At 44.8% G+C, this 21,919-nt stretch overlaps 1 protein-coding gene across 1 annotated transcript in view; it reads left to right on the forward strand.

The window, feature by feature from the left end:
- The first annotated feature begins 1,677 nt into the window (after positions 1-1,677).
- Positions 1,678-21,919, forward strand: part of LOC119187850 (uncharacterized) — a 193,547-nt gene continuing 173,305 nt past the window's right edge. Inside the window, exon 1 of the mRNA XM_037435944.2 lies at positions 1,678-1,864. Coding sequence (XP_037291841.1) covers positions 1,837-1,864 — 28 coding nt within the window. The 5' untranslated portion in view covers positions 1,678-1,836. The remainder of the gene's footprint in view (positions 1,865-21,919) is intronic.

Genomic DNA, 21,919 nt, shown 5'->3' on the forward strand with positions numbered 1-21,919 from the left:
GATAAGACAGATGTTTGGACTAGTTGTTGATTTGCACAGCGGGATTTTCACAATAGGAATTTGCACAGCGCAAGACTAAAGTAGTTATGGCGTAACTAGGTAAGAAGAGGCAAAGACAGAAAAGAGCGCCGACTTCCACTGAAATTTTATTCACAATGTCGACTGGCCGCTTTGAGTCATTGTTTCGGAAAATTGGACGCGGGAGAAGGAAGTAGCCTTGTTCTTACAAAATATGTCAAATTCGCTCACTATCAATGACCTTTTTTCTGGTGAAAGATTCTAATGACATTATTACATTTCTTTCACGCAGCGAAAATGTCCTAAGTGCCTGCTATGTTGACATCAGAGATACTTACTACTCTTTACCACATGAAACGCTGCTACGGTGCGTTGAGGACTGCATTGATAACTTTGGTTCAGTTGATTTCCAGAATTCGGTGGCCATCACAGTTAGCGGCTTTCTTGAGGTCGTTGGCTTTTACTTTAAGGCAACTTTCGTATCATAGAATGAAGGCACTTATATTAAAAAAAAGAGCGTGCATCGGTTTATTCATAGCGTCAGTTTTAAATGACATTTTTCTCGCTTACCATGACCAACTCTTGGCTAGCCGCTTCGACAAAACGGCCGCCGTAAAGGTTTTTTGTTTTGTAGACGATTTTCTCGTGCTTTTTGGCTGCGATGATAGGGGCTTCAAAGCTGCCGTTTCAAACACATTATATTATGTTTTTTCGATGAGCGTATGACACCTTTAGTTTTGACGCATGAGCTGTCACAGGATGCTTCGTTAAGATTTTTACACTGGAGATTAAAAATCTCAAGTGATCACCTGTGCTGAGAATAGGAGCCTAGCGGAGGCAAACCACTTCTACCGTACTTGTCGGCTCATTCGAAGCTATTAAAGAGAGAAATTGCTAATCACTGTTTCAGAAACGCTCTCCACAAGTCTTACACTCATTGATCAGCAGCTTTGTTGGGCAGGCTTCTCGACTGATACGCTCTGGTTCCCCGGATCATGTGCTGGTCTCAGTGGGGGAAAAGTTGCTTAGGACCATTAAACAGGGACACAGGGACGTAAAGCACTAATGAAATAAGTATAGCCAGTAACTCAAAGCTTGTGGCTGTGACTTCTTATCTACACAAGATTTCTCACACTTTGAAAAAAAAAATAGCTGATAAGGTTTATATGAAGGTTGTTTTCTCTGCCCCAGAAAGGCTTTGCGCTCTGTAAGCATGTGAATGCGTGGTCTACACGAAGGAGCTGCTGCAAAATCAAGCATAGGAGGCTTTTCATGGCATGCGTGATTGCTGTCGTGTACTTGATCCCGTTGTCATGCAGCAAGATGTGTTCATCTTGCCGCATGATGCGCCAGCGTGCAGCCAACCAACATGAAGGTATTGTCGGCAGCCGGGCGTATAGGTCTGAAAACACGGCCAGAAACCCGTAACACGCTCCCCTTTTGCAGGATGCTTCTTCCAAGCGAGTGAACGCGAAAGCAATCCGCTCCTGCACAACCTGCTTATTTCATCGTATAGTCGCGTTGCGTTCACTGAAAAGTGATGCGAGCATCCGCGGTGCATACGTGACGGGTGCCATATACACAATTCCGGTGGTTCCCGAGACGTCACGCTGACAGGAAGCCGCTCGCAAGGTCAAGGCGCTCGCTGCTCCGCATCAGGGATCACACAGCGAGTGCGACATTTCTCATTCAAGCTGTTTTGCGCATATATATACCGGCCGCCCACCACTTCCTTGAACAGCGAGCCCCGACAGACTCCGCGTTGTCCCTGCCCCTTCCTCCGCTTTCATCGCAACCGAAAGGACAGCCCACTCAGAAATGAACATGGACAGTCCATTCATCAAAGGTGAGTGCTGTTGTACAGTGACTAACCCCAAGCACGCTCAACCGAGGGATTAGCAAAACCTGAAACGGGACAGTGGTGGTTAAAATATCCTTTGACGTGTGTCTGCCGTATATGATGTGTACCTAAGTTGGCAATTTTTGTAAAGCTTGGACACAGCGTTGACAACGATTCAATGCATCCGGCGAGATGTTTGTATGTCCCCGAAAAGAGCCCATGGTTCCCACAAGTGTCGTTAACAAATTTGCACGCGTGTGCGATTTGAAGAAGAATGGTGCTTCCTTTTCTTTTCCTGACTGATCACCTTTACGGTGCACAATAAATGACGCTGGTTGCGTGGCGCTGCGTGCCCGCAACAAAAAAACTCTGATTATCCCTTCGGACTTGGCATTTAATTCTCCCTTGCTCTTACACGTTGCGTCATTGATTACTTAAGCGCGGACGGTCGAAACTTCTTCTACTACTACTTTCCTCGTCTATTGAGCCAGGTGTCAAATTAATGTCACAGTTGTTGCCGACGGAGAGTGATGTGATGCTACCTGTGACGTAAACGAGCGCTGGTAACACTACACTGTAAGTAAACACTTGGCGTGTGGCCAGAAATACTGCAGCGGTGACCTGCATATGCATTCTATACTTGTTAGTCAATCTTGTTCCCGGGCGTTTCGCCTGTTTCGACCTGTTACGAAACTGCGTCTGATGTGATTGCTGCCTCTTAGACCACGGTTTCACATAGTCGCTTTCAGCATGTGTGACTCGATACGTAAGGTGCTCGAATTCATTTATTTGTTTGTTTATTTATTTATTTACTTATCTATTCACTTATTTGCAAGTACCTTACAGGCCTCACAGAACAACTGTGTAAGGGGAGCCGATACGAAGTAAGAACGAATTGGGTTAACATCTAAATAAAGCCAGTACACAAAAAGTAAGAACGATGTAGAATAACATAAAAACAACGGCAAGTACAACAAAATATTCCAAAGTACAAGAGTAGTCATATGTATGTAAGATGAATAGGCAAGTTTGAAACATGCCCACAAAAAGAAAAGCAACAAAGTACTGGACAGACTGAATACAAGAGCAGTGCAGTGAAGCAGGTCGTACACTTTACCGGTACTAATTGGAATATTGAACAAAACTTGCAACAAAAATATGACCGTCTGATAAAATGTAATGAAAAAAAAAGCAGGTCTCATGTCCAGTGGGAATGAATGATATACGAAGCACGAATGAGGAAGGTTCACATGTCAATTTAATATCACCACAGCGTTACGAGGCGCATGAAAGTAGTACACAGTAAACACAAGTAGAAATGTTATGCGCACTCAGGTATCTGCATAAGATGCAAGTATGTTGTCGCGTTACGACGGCACTCCTTACGTTTGCAACATCAGCCTCAGCAGTACATGACTTCCCTTTCACGATTGACATGTTGGCGCTTGGCATTTGTGCTCGTCATCCATTCACGTCACGTAACACCAAATTTGGTATATGTGAACATAGCGAAACGATCTTGAGCGCATCATGAGCGTTGCATGTAGTCATGTTCTTACATAACAAGCATTTCATGATTATCGTGTTTAAAACAGTCATTTATTTTTGTCATCCATTCGCGTCACGTAATACCAAATTTGGAATATGTGAAGCTAGCGAAATGACCACGAGCGCACCATTAGCGTACGTCATTACTTACATGACATGTATGTGATGATTTCCACGTTAGGACTCTTCAATTATGTTTGCCATGCAGTACTATCATACCATACCAGTTTTGTAATATGTCATAAGAACGAAACCACAGCAGGAGCAGCAAGTCCATGACATGTAAATCATGACATACATGACAGACATGTCATGATCTCCATGTTATGACTAGTCACTTATGCTCATTATACAGTCATGTTATGGCATACCAATTTAGGTATACACCCCATTATCCAAACGGCCAGGTGAGCTAAAAGTCGTAGGTGGCTAGATAGATAGATAGATAGATAGATAGATAGATAGATAGATAGATAGATAGATAGATAGATAGATAGATAGATAGATAGATAGATAGATAAGCTCGAAGTCACCGAAGTTCCCTGAGAAATGCTTCGCATTTAAACAAAAATAAAAGTGGGATGCATGAATGATGGGAACATGAGCAGCTAAGAAATAACAGTGAAATGATTAATAAGATACTGGCGAACTTTATCGTGATTAGGCTGAAGAGCGGTGCTGTTTGGGAGATCGCTCCACAGCTGTATGTAACGTGGAAGGGACGAGTAGTTCAAAACATTAGTGGTGCCGTCGCTGAAATCATTTTGTAGTATGTGCGATAAGTGAGAATAACGTTGTAATTGTGCTAGCGGCGATTGAGTGGCACTGGCATATTTATCAAGAAAAATGTTCAGACGTATTGTTAATGAACGGAGTGTAAGTTCGACCTTTACATGGGTTACGCTGGACAAGTTGTTATAATTTTGCGTGATGATAGCACAAGCTCTGTTCTGGAACTTTTGTATTACATATTTTTGATGAGGTGACCAAATGAATGGTGCCTACACTCTAACTGGGTTCGGACAAATGTTTGGTAGGCCTGTTTACGTAGGTGTGGGATAGACGGTTTTAATGTCATAAGCGTTGTACCTAAAAAAAAAAAAACTTCCGGTTACCTCATTTACCAGCTACTATTGTCAAAACTGAAAGCACGTTTTCAATTTCTTTTCAAGCGTAGAAAAGTCTCTCTCTCAGTTTTCACATAAAAGAAACGTGTGCAAAGTACAAGGCAATGTTTTACAGTATTTATGTAGCTCAAAAACAGTTATTTGATATATCTTGCCAAACAAGGAAAGGAAACTAAAAAAATCAGCGGGCTATTTTTTAAAGATCTTGTGGTCCACGAATGTTATAAAGCACATCGGTGGACAAACGGGAAGTCAAGGAGCTCTGTTTGTAAATCTTGAAAAGGTCTATAGTGGATTGTAGATTGCCACAAAGATACTCCAATGATCTGAAAGCATTAGCAGAAACGGTAGTTATATAATCGACCCAAGAAAGATTTGTGTTAGGTGAGTGACTAGATGATCATACCATGTGGTTCTAGCCAATGTGTGATTAGTGATATTATAAGAAAAGAGCGAACGGACTGATTCAGGCCTACGCGTGGAATTACACCGAGTTTTGGTCGCTTAATTAAGGAACATCCAAACGAATGCTACAAGTTTTGCCGATGTGGGCCGAGTTGCAAACGCACGCATTCTCTACAGCGACCGAAGGTGCACGCACACCACCAGAAGGATCTAACCTCGCTACTTTTTACCCGCGATTACGAAAGGAAGCGAGATGTAGTAAAATAACGACTGTAAACTCCCGTTGCCCCATGTTACAATAGCCTATGAGACAGAAGTGCTGAAATTAAATGAAGCAGCGGAGTAAACTGCTGGGCAATAAACAAGAAAGGCGTTTTAAGAACACACATATGAAGCTTTGAAAGTACACAAAAGTGAAAAAAAGTTATTTTGACTGATGAATTATCTCAGGAACACTCCGCTTTCGATAATTTAACCATCATAGGTTTACGAATAGAAAATAACATAAAAGTAAAAGTTTAATTTTTTCAATTTCGTGCCTATAACTCAGCTTATGATTGTCAGCGTAACGACACAGATTTCAATGACTTATAGCAGGCGTGGTCATAGTCTATGACATCGTAGCAAGTTGGTAAGGGAAGTTTGAGGCGGCGTCGCCATCTCCATTTTCTTTGTAACCAAATGGTGCTTTTGGCATTGTGAAAGACTAACCTAACAATAAGGGAAAGAAAGCATTGTTTCTTTTAATGTGCCTTCAAAATACTAATTACAAGAGGAAAGCATCTCATGAAACCATCGTTATCTAGAGTGCAGAACAAATTGTCCCTGATTTTTCTTCCTATATCATATACTGCTCAAAACGGGCTGCCAATACTGACGGGAGAGAATATGGGTGTTTGTATTTTACCCGGAGTTGAAAATAAGTGAAGGAGAACGCTCTTTGAAAAATAAAACCACAAGAGAAAGCTTGAGTAAGTATGGGTGTCAATGGAGCTTCCTCACATTCAGAGTAAGCATATTAGGAAAATTCCGGTGGCCCCATAAGGCTTCCTAGCAACCGAACTACACACAGACATGTCGATCTTGATCTACGATGCAAAATATCCGCGTGCTGCTTCCTATATGCATTTTTTTGCAACTTGAGTTTGCTTACACCGTAATACAAGCATGGTGCGCCCTTGCAGGGCGCTCCACTTCCAGATTCTACAGCAAGAATAACGTGGCTCTGATAGAATAACTCACAAGAAGTAAAAATTGTAATAGAGAACACAAGACAAAAAAAAAAAAGAAAAGGAACCAGACTGAATAAGTAGCCGTAATCTAGATTGAACGTAAGTGAGTTTGTATAGGCCAAGAAAGAGCGCAGAACGCAAAACTCTCTATTGGCTACTGCTTCTGCATTCTCACTCCACGCACCAATTCAATGGGCACGAAGTCTATTGAGGACGATGCCATTTCAACGCGCGACCAGGCTGGCCAAGCCGCGCACGACTGGCGTCAGTTCAGCCATCTCGAATCGTAGAACGTGTTTTGTGGTTGCGCATAAGCGTCGCGTTTCCTCACTCAACTTTCTTTTCGTTTCTGCGCGCACGTTTTGGTCATTTTAAAATCCGTTTCTCCTCGGCAGTGATCGTACTCGCCTCAAACATGCACCGTTTTTTGCATAGTGTGTAATAATATGCCTGTGGAAACCGTCCTATATATACTCTTGAGGCCCGTGGAGTGCTCAGAAACACAATCGTCTTGCGAGTTGTTTTTCATTACATTCAGACATGCGCTACCACAAGAAAACTTTTCTTTTATTTTTTTACATGTCACCGCTTGGCCATTGGAGCTAACTTCTACGCGTGCAGGGACAAGTAACCGTATACACACAGAGAACTAAGGCCCCACTTTAGGCTGACCGCTATTTTTGTCCCGAAAAAAAAAACAGGATACTCGCATGGAGAAGAAGGTAAGCAGTGTACCACATGCTATCAGAGAAAAGTATTGAATTACGTTCATTTCTGCTGACATGATCAGCCAGCAAAGCTGTTGAAAACCTTAGCAAACTCTATCGCAAAATGAATTCAGCGTCTCGGTGACGTCGGCCCTACAGGGCTCGGCTTCTTAAGTGGGTCCTGTACAGCTTGGCGCACGCGTTCGGCAACCTCGCAACCTCTCCGAAAGGAAATTATTCAAGGTATGTGTCGCATGATGTTCGTTCGCCGTGCTCATCAAGCTTGTACGGCTCTTTTGTGTCAATGTCGTGGAAAGGGAGGTGGTTGTATATACGTATATGGCAGTAAGGGTGACTAGTCTAAGTACATACACTCACCTACTCTTGTATATCACATTATACACTGTTGGTATACAACTAAAGTATCTTCTTTACCTAGTCTGTGCGTCCGGTCCTCCTTCATCGTGTTTTTTTTCACGCACGTGTCTTGCAGCAGAGTACGAAACTCGGCTTTAGGTGTGTTTAACATATAACAGGCAACAGGTATGAAGCGTTGCTGCTTAGTCCTAACTGCTCACAGCTGTCCAGCACGCAGTGGGCTTAAAGTATAATTATACCTGTATAGGGAAACGTAGCAATACCCGGAGCTGGGTAAGCCGGTATTGCACTGCGGGAAGCAAATGCTTCACCTCCACCGCTGGTGTACTCGGTGGAGCATTATCTGAGAGATCGACTCATGGTTTGAGCTAACGGACGACAATGACTGCAAACTTCGACCAATGCACTCCCGAGAACGTCATTGTAAAAACAAAAACATGACAGCCCATGCATGATATTCCGTGGGAATAACATACAAGATCCCATTACTATGTGGTTAGAGCTTTATGAAACGAGAAAACTCAGGGCTTCGCCAGTAATCACGCTAGGATAGAAGCCCTCAAGGTTTATACTAACGATGCTGCTCATTTAAGGGTACATTTGTCCCTGAACGCGGATGTCAGCCGCGTTTTGGAGAGACTCCATGTTTGATTGCGAAAACACAGTAACATGGTAAACGTTACGTTACTTTTGGAATGAAAACAGCGGATACAATTTTGTCAGCACTTTGTCGGCGTCAATCTAGGCGCCGGAAGGGCAGGGACGTGAAACACCGTGCCTAAGATAATTGGAAGTGAGCGAATGGTCAGCTTGGTGCCTTTGAGTAAGAACTCAATCTGTGACTTTTGTTTTGTTATTTGAACAGCCTCTCCACGCATTCATTCTGTTTCATGCTGTAAGCTGCTTATTTTAACGGAAACGATATGCAGCAGAAAGACAGCATTCGAAAAACATTTACTGCCCCTTTTTGAAGTCCACGTCTGTGCTACTTATCTGAGTACAACACTGCAGAGCCCGTAAAAAACAAACGATCGTCCTTTATTTCATTTACCATACCTGCGTTTTCTGCTGCATACGATGTGTTCACAGTTGAAATAGCTGTCGAATACTGATAAAAAGCGAAATGCTTTCGGATCTTGGTGCGCAAGCTACAGATTGGTCACGTTACGAATTAAAACTTGAGCAAGATCAAAAGAAATAATTAAATTTTGGAGCCTCACTATCGCGGTGCTCCGGAAGAGGAAAACATTCCTATCATTTTTTAAAGCTCCTTACTCTATTGGCGTTCACTTGAGGACAATACGCTGTCAATTAACTTTAACAGAAAATATTTTGAATACAGTTTCGCATATCTCGCCGAGCTTTTCTAGATCCTTGGAGTACGTAATAATCTTCGCAACACGGGTAAACAGGTTCAAGCCAAATGCATAGTCAAAGCCACCGCTCCGGTGCACTTAAGAAATTGCGTTGTTATCGGTCCTTTCGATTCGTTCGCATCTTCTTTCTTTTTTTTCATCAGAGGCAATGAGACGTGTAAAGTATCGTAAATCGCGCGACATCTTGCCTTGACAGGATAAGCTCGTCACGAATTTCATCGAAATACAAACAAGAACGTGAAATAACTTGCCCTCGCAAAGTAAGTACCAAATGCGCTGCATGCAGTGAGGCAACAGGCATATACACGATCTCATACTGGTGACTAGATCGCTAGACAATATTTGACTATAAGGAAAAGGTCAGGAGTTCTCCATTTCTCTTAGATGGTCGACACATTTATAGCCGAATCTATGCTATAAGTTAATGTTTTAATCATGGGTTTCGTTGTGTACTTCTAAACCGCTTGCCAGTCTTACTGTTGCTCCAAGTTTTGCCAAGAGTGTGGAGCTGGTAATTACGTGAGGAGACTGCGCATCCAGTAAACTATATAAAAAGCAGAACAACCAAGAGGAAGGAGAGGATAAATAAGGTATGAAGGACGAAGGAAGAAACAAGGAGAAAGATGTGCAGGTTCACTAGTTCATAGACGGGCTGTCCCCTTAAAAAGAGTAAAAACTTAAGCTTGCTGGCATGGAGTCACCGTTAAATACAGCGCCGGTATACGACAGAAGAAAGCCAACGTTGGATAAAAGTCCTGAATAAAGGGGTAAGGGAGATAAAAGATGGCAAAAAAGAAATGTTACTAAAAAAGAGCAAGAAAAAAATGAGAACATGACACTGCCTAACGTTTGTCTATGAGACTTGTCCGTAAGAAACGCAGTGACGCTTTCAAAGCCTTCTGTGCTGAGGCGGACTAGGTCAGTGTCCCAGAACCCTTTGCTCCGAAAAAGGACGATTATCAAGTATACCAAGAACACCGGTAAGTTCTTATCCTGGCCCACTAAAACAGGGACACATAAAAAGCAGATAGGCCATTATTTCTTCACATCTGCAGTAATTTCATGTAGATTATTGACCATTATAACAAAACAATTACAACATCTCTCGCTAAAGGGAACCATGTGTAGATGCGATGCTGTGGACGTTAACGCTTGCAATGGCGGAGGCGTTGACGCTGGCGCTCATTGCGGCGTTGCACAGGAGTGAAAACTGCGGAGGCGCACAGTGCTCAGTGCTAGACATGTGTTTTTTCTGGAACTTGCCAATCGCTGCCAATTGGCGCAGAGAGACAGACGACTCCGATTGGACACAGAGACCCGCAGTCCGCTTTTAGTTTGTGCGCAGGCTACGAATTTTTATTGCTCAACAACGCACAGCAGAACTCTCCCACTGGCACTACGTTGAAGGTAGCGCCGGTGGCCAGTGGACGCTTGTGCCACGGGGTGGCACAAGCGGGGAGGCCAGTCAACGCTTGTGCAGCGCGAGCAGTCCGTGTTTTTTTATTAAATCAAGTAAACTGTCTAGCAGATGTTGCCTGCATCGGCATTGTGAGGCGAGAGTCTGAGGAGCGTAGAGGAGGAGGGAAGGGGTTTTACATTCTTGGTTCGCACTCGAAGGAGAGCAGGCTATAATAGAGTAGCGCCTGTGACGCGAGAGGCGAAGCGAGAACGCTGAAGAAGCGGAAGAAGGTGGTAGGAGATAAGTCGAAGAGTAAGGCGCAGCTGTTGGACAGAGGGAAGGAGGAGAGTTGTGCATGAGTAGTGTGAGAGCGGACGCCGACGCCTCGCGATATACACCCGAGCAAGAGATGCTTCGCATCTAAAAAGGGGGGATGCATTCGTCAAGGACACGGCAAGTCACAGGTGGCACAGAAGAGTCTCCTCAGCTCGAGATAGTCCTGACGAACGACGGTAAGGTTACGCGTTGGGAGAGTTCGCTGTTGGAGTGGAATTTCATTCAAACGGGAGTGTATTATAAACATTGCACAACATTCCTTTAAACTTTCACTTTGTAAGTACTCTAGAATCTTCTCTGTCTACTGCACAACGTTGGAAATACAGTTGACATGACAAAATAGCGAACGTCGCAGTCTTTTTTCTCGTTTTCTCGTGCCTCTAGAATCGAGCGGCTAGTAAACTATCAGAATTGTACGTAAATAGAAATCAGTGAAAGCGTGACAATGCGAAGCTCCTAATAAGCTAGAAATATCTATTTGCACAATTAAATATTTCTAGGATATGTTAGCGCGTTCAGAGAGAACGAAACTGGCATTGGCTGAACTTGAAAAAAGTGAGATGGCTCACGCACATAGATCTCACGTTACGGAGTCGGCAAGCCCGGCTGTTCTCAGCACCACTTACTGTGCTCACGAATGAAGAGCGTGTGTACTCCCCCGATAAGCTCATTGTGCACTTGTTTGTTACTCGTTCAGTGAGACGTTTACGCAAGAAGTTTAACACTTACGCAGCCTTATTTATAGACCTACTCCTGCTGGCTGGTCGTTCTCGGCTTTCGGTAATACCTTCGCAAATTAGAACTATATTGATTTCATTTCTTAGAATCGGGCTTGCCTGAGCCCGCTGTTGCACATAGCGGAGGGTTTCAGCTAACTACTTGGACAAGGACAGAAGAAGAGACGGCACAACACCATAGCTGTGTGTCATTGTACCTCGTCCAAGCAGTTGGCTGAACGCCCACGCTATATAAGTCTGACTACACGGTTCTTTTTCGTGCCATGCTTTCTCTCTCTCTCTCTCTCTCTCAGGTTTCTTTAACGTTTCACTATGGATGTTTTCCCCTTTACCTGTCCACTACACAAATTTTGAGTTGTACTGTGTCCGCGCATACTCAGCATGTTAAAGCCTCATTATCGCAAACACGCGTCACTGAGATTGAAATCAGGACGAACAGGCAAACAAGTAGCATTGACAGAAAATAAGTCAAACAGTGATAAAAAATAAACTTGCCGTAACAACCAGCGTTTTTGGTAACAGCCTATCCTTAATTGAGTGAGTTGTCGCAGGCCTGTACAGAAGCAGAGTGGCCCTGCCTTTCGGAATGCAAGTCAACATGCGTATACGCGACGACGCATCAACAAGATGTCCTCCGCGTCTTCTCCTCAAATGGAGCTTCCAACAGCTATTGCAACAGTCGGGCAACACGCTATGCTGAGCTTAATCACGCCATCTTCATCTCTTCAGTAGTGTCGACAGCTGAATCGAAAACTCAGATACACTGCGCGTATGAGTCTCAGATAGCGGCTTAAGTAATTATTATATGGAGCAGCGAAACACGATAGGCCCCGAGTGAGAAGACAGAACCACCACGCGTCTTAAGTAATGCCACAGAATTTGCCGAGCATGGGCAGACACTCGATCGTCCTTGCAAGTTTACCCGTTCCACATAGCACTGCGTTAAACTAAACATTGTGTAACACTTGGAAGGGCCTTCTCTTAAGCAACGAATGCAATAAAATGCCTCCACTCACTAGCTTTGCTCTTGGCTCTTTCTTCTTTCTGGTTCAGCGATGGAGAGCCAGCGATGGACCTGGAATAGCTGAATCGAGAGTATCGCTGCGAGAGTTATAAAACAGAGAGCTGAACTTCGCGTGCATCTGATTTCTTATGGCTTCACTGCAATCATTACACGAAAGTCGCCTTAAACCCCGCAGGACAAGGCAATAAGGTCTTAACCGATCCAAAGCTGAATTTTAAGTGAAATGCGAGGTAAAGTTTTCCATGTCTGCAGAGTTCATTCATTTTATTCTCTGCGAAAAAACGTATCCGGCGCTATATCAGGAGCGTCAACATTTCCTAAACTGCGCATATCAAAAAATTAAGGGAAGTTCGCACTAGGGATACCATGCCCTCGTGCGAAGTCCGGAGCTGGGCAACCTTCTTTGTTTCTCTTTGGTTTTCTTGTTCTTTCCTCCTCTCCTTTCTTTTTCTCATTTCTGTGCTTTCTGTCTTTCTTTATTTCAATTTATTTCTTCTCTCTTGATCAATTTATCTCTCTCTCTTGCTTTTTTCTGTTTTACCCGCTATTGTGTCTCTTTTTTTCCCTTTCTATTTTGGTGCTTGCTTCCTCTTGTTTATTTTATTACGTCATTTTGCCCGCGTTACGCAAAGCACATAAGTTGTTTTTTGCTGATGATAAGTATCATCATTGAGGCACTTGAAGAACAAGAGGAAGAAGACGTATCCTTGGCATGGGCGCAAGCTCAATATGCGACACATGAAGCATTACGCCAAGCGACAAGACAGCATGCGATAGCATACAATAGGCCCCCTCAAGTTCTCTGCACTTAAAGCAAAAACAAACATAGTGATAATATTCGTCAGGCCATGTCATTTGAATGTATGAATTAATTTCTTTTTCCCTCTCTCAAACACACACAGAAACATGCGCGCGCCCCGCCGTGGTGGTCTATAGTGACTTAGGTACTCGGCTGCTGACCCGCAGGTCGCGGGATCAAATCCCGGCTGCGGCGACTGCATTTTCGATGGAGGTGGGAATGTTGTAGGCCCGTGTGCTCAGGTTTGGGTGCACGTTAAAGGACCCCAGGTGGTCTAAATTTCCTGAGCCCTCCACTACGGCGTCTCTCATAATCACTTCATGGTTTTGGGATGTTAAACTCCACATATCAATCAAACATGCGCGCACGTAGTAAAGTTACATTCAGTCTTGATTTCAAATAAAATTCGGCAGACCGCGCGTACCTTGAGGACCGACGTTATACAAAGCGTGCGGAGGAAAGATGACCATGTTCTATTTTTGTTGAGCGACAGTTCTGGAAATGACGCTTAATATATGTATAAATGTTGCACGCACAGACATTAGTTGAAACTTGCAGATGTTTATATAACCAGTTTGCATTTGGGCAACAATGCCAACAGGAACATTAGTATTAACAACGCCAGAAGCGATACGCTGATATGAAGCGCTGGTGCTAGCGAGGATGCGAGCCCAAGAAAGTGCTACATAAATCAACTCCAGCGCACTGCGTCCAGCTAAAATTGACACTAACCCAACGGGAACCATATTCTGACAGAGTCGCGTAATGACTCATCATTGCTACGGTGTACAGCGCATTGATTAAGAATTCCACGCTAATAAATCTTCTTTACTACATCGCAACCGCAACGGGCAGTTTCGCATCTGCCTTCATATAACACAGTACATTAGTGCCCCGACACAAGGAAAAACGAGCATGAGTAAAGCAACAGTCGACCGCATTTCTGATGAAAAATAAAATGGTAGCGTCCTAGTGCCCGCTGAGGCGTAAATTCAGGGGTGTAGGAAGAATTTTATTCTAGTTTTTTTAGGGGGAGGGGGCACATTTTTGATTTCGGGGTGGCGCACCCCCTTAAAATGGTCATTTTTCACGCTGTCTGCCATGGCGGTGAAAAAATTGGGGAGGGGCAGGCCTGGTGTGCCACCCTCTGGAAACGCCACTGGGTAAAGTATGCTTGGCTATCCCCCGTATTCACAAACACTCCTCGACTCAACTTTCACCCTTCACTTGACAAAGTTGAGCACTGCGCCGCTGCTCCACTGAAAATGACGCTGCGCTGCTCGAGAATCGCACCACATTATCGCTGATATGCAGTGACTTGCCAGGACTAGCGAGGGCGCTTTCATCGGCTTTCTCAAGAGAAGGGGAAGCCTTCAGTGAAGGGACGTTCCAGAATACGGGGGTAAGAATACGTAGCGGCTCAGACTATGCACAGACAAGTACAGCACAGCAAAGAGGCCAGCACGCCACTGAATGCAGATCCTGGGCGCTTGTTCTATTTTTTGATACAACACGTTTCTCACTTCGTTTTATTGACCTTCTTTCATCACCCCTCCTTTTTTTACAAGCGCGCCAGGTAATTGTCACTCACCTGTCTTATATGTTTGCATTGCAGATGTAGTCGCGTGTTAACCTCTATAAAAACGAATGACTGACATGGTCGGTGTCATTGCTTCAGTCCTCTCGAACTCAATGCCTTTCGCGGTTAACCACATAACATGCTCAATGCACTTGACGTTATTACTGAAAAAAAATTTCAAAAGTTTAGACTATGTCGTTAGCCATAGTGTGTCAGTGGGAAGCGCAAATGCCACCTTACATACCACTGAGCACCTTGCTGGCGTGGTCCCCACCGTCGTCGTTGCCTGCTGTTGCAGCGAGCTCTTGAGCTTGTCCATGGCCCTCGCAACCACCATCTACAGAATGACGAGCCACTCAGCATTTCAAGAGCGTCACGCTTCCACTGGCGGCCTGAAGAGGTCAACTCGAAGCGGTGGCACAGGCGCCCCGTCAGTGCCCCGGACAGCCGAGACGCAAACACAGCCACTGCAGGAACAATACTAGCCGCATGCCGGAGACAGCTGCGTACAGGGCGCGGTCACTGTACACACGCGCTTCCGGCTGTTGCTGCACGAAAACGACCGCGCGTTCTCGTTGTCTCACGCGCGCGCTGTTGCACCGAGTCTCGTTAGCGCTGTTTGGGAAACCACGTTGTTAAGAGGGAAAGAGGAACTGAAAGTGCCATAAACGTATCTTCTTTCGCAGCGAATGCAGACAACGACTGCATAGGCTTTCTAGCCTGCGACATGCACCACTTCAGCCGGCCTCTTTGCAATACTAAATTAGGTTAAAATAGCGCGTATGCACGGAAACACATCCGAATACGCTATAACGCACGCATACGCTGCGCACACGTGCGTACACGCATGTACATACATACGTGGCCCCAATCTGTTTGCCCAAACGATAACCCTTGTTGAGGCCGAGCACCGTCGTGATGAAATGGACATCCCATAGAAACAAGTTTCGAGTGCTCAAGCATTTAACACAATATATGTAGGCATATGAAAAAGGAGAGCTGCACAGGTAACTTTGTCATCCATGATCGCCACATGAGGCACCTTACTTTTTTAGCAATTATAATTACGCTAGAATATCGGTGCACCCTTGCAATCTTTTAGCAATATCAAACGGACATTGAGGGCTATGTATGGGAGCTTCTATTATTCTCGTAATGCAACGAGATCTGCCTACGATGCGCAAGCACACGAAACACCTTACACCACGAGCCCCGTGTGATACGTTGTTTCCTTCAACAAATATGTAAGTGATCTTTGGGAAAATAGCGCCGTACGGTACAGCACATATCAGAAATTATCAATACTATGCACATGCGCGCAATACGCCGCCAAGTGCAAGGGTCCCGAATTGCTTTTGGCAGATGCACTTTCGGTTGAGTTATCCGCTGTTTGCTTTTTTTTTAGCAAACGCCTTTCATAAATATGTTTTTTAAGCCATGAAGAGCATCGAGATGTCAACAGACGCACACGGCTATATAGACGCTAATTGAATATTTTTTATCGTGCGCCTTTTTTTCTGCAATTAATTTATTAAAAAATCGATATCATCGCCCTTATGTCGATTTTAAAAATCCGAGTTATATTTTTGTACTCCATTCTGGTCACGGAGGACGCGAAGAAGTATTGATGAAGACACATTTTTTGTCATAACAAATAACAGTTCATTCTGCTGTTTATTGAAAAAAAAATGTACAAAATCCTTTCCTCTGTGCTCTGTGTGAGCACTGAATACGATTAAGAATCTCTGGCAGATGCGACAACCTACGCAATACAGGGCTCGAGCCGTAGAGTGCTGGAAATGTGTCATGGTCAGCTTTCATCAGGATGTCCAGTTCTTCTTCAACAGCACATCCAAATTCGTCAGAACTTGCCCAGTAGAGCTGCTTTTTTCATAGGTAGAATTTTATGATGCCCCAAATATTTTCAATGATAATACTGTTTGCTCCTAACTTGGCAATCTAGTGTTATGACACCAAGTTCTTCTAGGTGCGTTCGCACTGCACGCGATGTATGAATGGGTGACAAGTCATGTTGAAGCCAGTAGTCGCCGACTGGAAATGAGAGCCATCCAGCACAGAGAGAAAGAGAACCTCATCGATTATGTCTATGTATGCTTCACTGAATATTAGTCCTTCAATCATATCCAAATATCTAAGATCATCTTTGGTTACCGTGCCTCAAACATTCAGGCTCTTGCGATCACTGATCGTCAAACTGAATGTAGAGGGGGTCGTACCTGGAAGATATCATAGCAATTGCTTACATAAAGGATGGTAGTATTTCTCGACGCCTGTGTCCAAGCATCTCCCGTAAAAGACAGACTATACTATAAACATACAGTGACAGTGATTAAAAAACTATGAAAATTACGCCTGATAAAGACCTAAATGTAATGCAAACTAATGAGGTACCGTCGGTACACTTTATGCTTCTGGCTCCATTGGTACGAAACGTAGCCTCGTCCATGAAAACCACATTTTCCCAGTTAAGATATTGATACAAGTCATCATTAACATCAACGAATGCACCATAAAGGGGACGAAGATGACGATTGAACAAAAGCTGGTGTTGTTGTTGCCACTCCACTATCTTGGTTCAAGGACACTGTTTACTCTGTGCACAATCTGTGAATATATTTCTACACTCTGCCTACTCTCACCCCCGTGAAATTTTGGTTGAGGTGCGGGGTAACAAGACGGAGCTACGCAGTGCCCGACGCTTGGCTTCTTCCACGATGGCACAAGAGGTCCGGCTCCAGCTCCCGTAGCGGCCACCACAACGACGACAGTTGTTCTGCCCCAGATGAAAGACCCTGGCACGTTCTGCGGGACAGACAATGTCCACATTGAAGAATGGTTGCCGCTGTACGAGCAAACAAGCAGGAATTATCGCTGGGACGAAGCGCTCATGCTGGCGAACATCCTATTTTACCTGAAGGGGACAGCCAAAGTGTGGTTTGAGAACCACGAAGCGGAAATTGGCAGCTGGGATGCGTGCAAAGAAAAGATGCATGCACTGTTCGGCAAATCGACTGGCAGGAAGGCAGCGGCCAAGAAGGCGCTGGCATCTCGCGCTCAAACATCATCGGAGTCCTGTATGTATCTTACATACAGGACGGGCTCGCCCTTTGCCGCAAAGCAGACGATGGCAGGGAGGAGACCGAGAAGGTAGCGCACATATTAAAAGACATTGCCGATGACGCGTTCAATTTGCTAATTCGCAAGGACTGTGACACAGTAGATGCCATTATCCCAGAGTGCCAGCGTTTTGAGGCCGCCAAAAGCCGACGTATTTCGCATCAGTTTGCTCGACTTCAAAACACCGCAGCAACATGGTCGTGCGAAGACATTCCTGTACCACAGGCACCACTGACTGCAGAGCACGTCACGAAGATCATCCATCGAGAACTTGAAGCTATGTCTCCCACTTCAACTTTCTCTCGTGCCTGTGAGTCCAGCTCCCGTATGGTGCCTTTAGTGCATGCCATCGTTCGCCGAGAGCTTTCGAACGTTGGCCTGGAAGCTGTGTGCACCGCCGCCCCCTCCCGACCGACTGACCCTCGTCCGCAAGTTTATTAGCCCAAAGCCAGAGGCTCCCAGAGCGCTCTCGCAATCCCGCTGAGTGGAGGACTGCTGATGACCGGCCCATTTGCTTTAACTGCCATCATGTTGGTCACGTGACCCGCTATTGCAATAGCAGGTGGTATTGGCGTCAGCCTTCTTATGGCTACAACCGTCGCGCAGAGGCAGATGATGGCCACTTCGGAACTCGCCACGGGTCGCCTCGGCCAGCCGGTGGTGACAGTTCGTCGACGGTGCATTGTCGGTCACCATCACCTCCCGGGCACCAGTTTCGCTCAGCGCTGTCTCGTCGCCCATCGTCGCGCTCACTCCGATTTCGCCGTCCTCCTTCGCCGACTGCGCATCTGGCTCGGGAAAACTAGACGATGCAGCTCCCAAAGGATGCAATATGCTTGAGCAAACGCGAGTTTTTACACGTTCACCTCATTGGAAAAAAGCGAATTCTTGACAAAATTTAGAGTCTTCAAATATGCTTCAAGAAGCTGTTGTCACACCAGTTCTATAGTTACATTGAGGCCCACCGCCCCTCTGACCTGACCAGCTGTCATGAAATGATTCACTTTTGCAACAGCAACCAAGGCGGCGTCTTCTTCTTCGGTTGTTTTGCACACTCAAATTGTTGCTGCATCGTCAATGCTTCTCTTGCCTCAGGACGCCTTCAAGACAGTTAACAGTGGCTTGTGCTATACCTGTAGTGAAGCAGATGAATGCTACTCGAGGATGCAGCGGGTACGTGCTTGTCAGGCCGAGAAGATGTTTTGTTGTCTCAGCGCTTAGACTAGAGTTTGGCTGAGTCTTGTTTTCAGGAGCACCCGCCTACAAACTTATTTGTATTTATAAATAAAAAAATCTTTGTACCTAACAACAATATTACGAATGTATTTTTTTGTAAATTGCTGTAAAACAGTATGTCATTGCAAAAAATAACACAACTTTGTTGACAATCATGTCGCAAAAAAGACGAGGTAGAGTCTAATATAGCATATCCTGTGTGCGGGAAAGAACGAATTATATCGATCAGGATGTTCAAATTCGGCTTCATACTAAAAGGATTTTACTATGTTTTTTGATGCCCTGATCTCACCGCGAACAATGGAAAAAAATGAAAATATTGTATATGAGAGCACAACTGCAAGTACAACTACAACTGAAAGTCTGGACACCTAGGCATGCATGATAGTAAAAAAGTTCTCCAATCTTTGCAGCCCGGCTTCTACGTGGGTTATCGTATCAACCAATAAGCTGTCCGAACAGGCGCACGTAAGCTGTAGCTCATGATTTTAGTCTGCCTTCATAGGCTCCATTTGAATGAATGAATGAATGAAATTTGCATTCACTACGAGACTGTTTACAAGAGAATCTTAGTCTGTCAGTGGTAGAAAACTTGCTAAATTCAGAAAAGCTTGCTCCAGAGTGTACAGCCTGCGTGAAACTTTTCCCGCTGCTTAGTGATGTGAGGAGAAAAAAAACAATCGTTGCATCTTAGTTGTCAGACTTTTGCACGAGAATGCACCTCAGAGAAGAATACAATGTGCTTACCTGAGGCGCTTCAATGGGTAACGAAAGAAAAAAAAGTACCGTAGAAAAATCTATTCACTCGTTTTCACTTCTTTTTTTGCTTGTACGCTAAGTATTATGCTCTTCAAGATTGCCTCGGATGCGAAATATGACTCCACCTTAATCATACACATAAAAAAGAAAATCTACAGTAACTAGCGGCTAACCTAACTTCGATATACGAAAGCACAGCTGAAAGTCTGACTACCCTCCCCCCTCCCCTTTCATATTTTCGGGCGTAATTAACTCCGAACGAACGCTAGACATTTCGAAGTGCAAGGTGCTTCGGAAATGCACCAGGGGAACCGATCATGATAGATATAGCAAGAGTAGGCTATGTCGTGCACGGCTAGCGCACATCCACGACATAGCGATGAAAACTGTAGAGGCGTCACTGAGTCAAAGCAGCACGTGTGTTACCGAAATAGAGAAGGCACGGACGTGTTCACCGAGCGACGAGCAGGAGCGATAACTAAACCAACAACCACGCTATAAGCGTTGGAGTCGGTGTCGATTGTCGATCTCCTTCACATCCAACGACACTGTACGGACACCATAAATGGGCTCAACGTCATGAGTTTTGCGGTTAGGGATAATTTCCAACCAGACTTGTACACGATACAAAAATAAGTAACTAATTAAAATTATGAAAACTTCATTCATAATGTAATTGTTTACAGTGGTCGAATAGACCTTCAATGTAACTAAGCAATTAGATATTGTAATCGATTACTTTTACATTATTTCTTTTCGAAACTTTATTGTCGTAACACAACAACAAAAGTTTACTCCTACTACAGCGAACTACTGTGGCTTGCATGGTAGAGAAAATGCTAAAGGCTTGCGTGTATGTTGAGAGGCTTACCGAGACAATACCTTGGTTTGGGCGAGTTGGTCCATGATTAAAAAATTTTGAAAAGTGAAAACAATAAAGACGAAACAGATACAACAGGACTGCCGCTTAAGATTTAAACAGCTAGTTACGCGCTAACTAGTAGTAGTGGTTCGGAAGAAGAAAGGAAAATGCGCTAATTTCTCCAGCGCATGAGGGAGCACGGCTAAGCGTAGCGACGTCATGTCAAGCTGGGTATGTACCGGGCAACCGCACCAGAGCCACGTGAAAGACAGCACGGTGTCGCTGCTGCCATGGGTCGCCATACGAATGTGAGTGTTCCCGAGGAGGAGGACACGTTTCGCGAAGCGAGACTCGCTGCTATGCGGGAAAGACAACGGCAACGACTAGCCAATCACAAATACACAGCCAGCGCTCTCGGAAACAAGAGGCGTAGACGACGCGATTATTCTGAATATGGCAGCCATGTACGAGAACACCCCGCCATGGTGGATACGTGGCTACGGTGCTCTGCTGCTGAGCCGAAGGTAGCGGGTTCGATCCCAGCTGCGCTTGTCGCATTTGGAGGTGAAATGGTTGAGCCCGTGTACCGTGCAATGTTAGCACCCGTTAAGAACACCAGCAGATGGTCAAATTTGCGGAGCCCTCCATTATGGCGTCTCTCATATCTTGGTTTTGGGACGCAAAGCCCAAGATTAGTGCACGAGAAGGGAATACTGTGTACAAACGGATGCGGCACCGGGACTCAGTCATCCAGGAACCCAAATTCTAGTGACGCCTAGCCCTTGACCATGATGTTATAACCTTTAAGTGGCCAAGTTCTTATTCACCGTATTCACGTGCAGGTTTCTCATGCATTCCTATGCAGCCGCATCTATTCCCATATACACTATCGCAAACACCGAAATGTGATTGTACTGACACGATTTTGCACCAAAATTTCCAGGCTACTTGCCAAATTGTATTTTTCCACATTAAAATGTGGAGGAGATTGAGGAGGAAGAAGAACAACAAGATAGAAGGCATGCAGGGAGGTTAACCAGGCACATGCTACCCTAACGTACGGAGAAAGGGAAAAGGGAGTATACAGATGAGAGAGAGAGAGAGTGGCGATAGAAGGAAAAGAGAGGAAAAAATTGTCAGCACATGAACTGATGTGTCCATGTGCTGACAAATTTTGACTGCCTTTTGAGCTGATGAAAGACGAGGATGGTGCTCTAACAGCATCTGCATAGAGAGTGAGTGGCTGGTTGTCCAATTGTGGACAACCAGCCCGTAATCTGCAAGCCCGATGTGACCCTACACACTTGAACACAGCTTCATAATGCATAAGTAACCGCAATTTCTTTTGTTGATTCAGGTTCGCTCCATGTTTTCTATGGTGAAATAGCCCGCTTAGAGCCCTCCACCCCCCCCCCCTCA

The sequence above is a fragment of the Rhipicephalus microplus genome, chromosome X (assembly GCF_043290135.1).
Source record: "Rhipicephalus microplus isolate Deutch F79 chromosome X, USDA_Rmic, whole genome shotgun sequence".
Classification (NCBI taxonomy): Eukaryota; Metazoa; Arthropoda; class Arachnida; order Ixodida; family Ixodidae; genus Rhipicephalus; species Rhipicephalus microplus.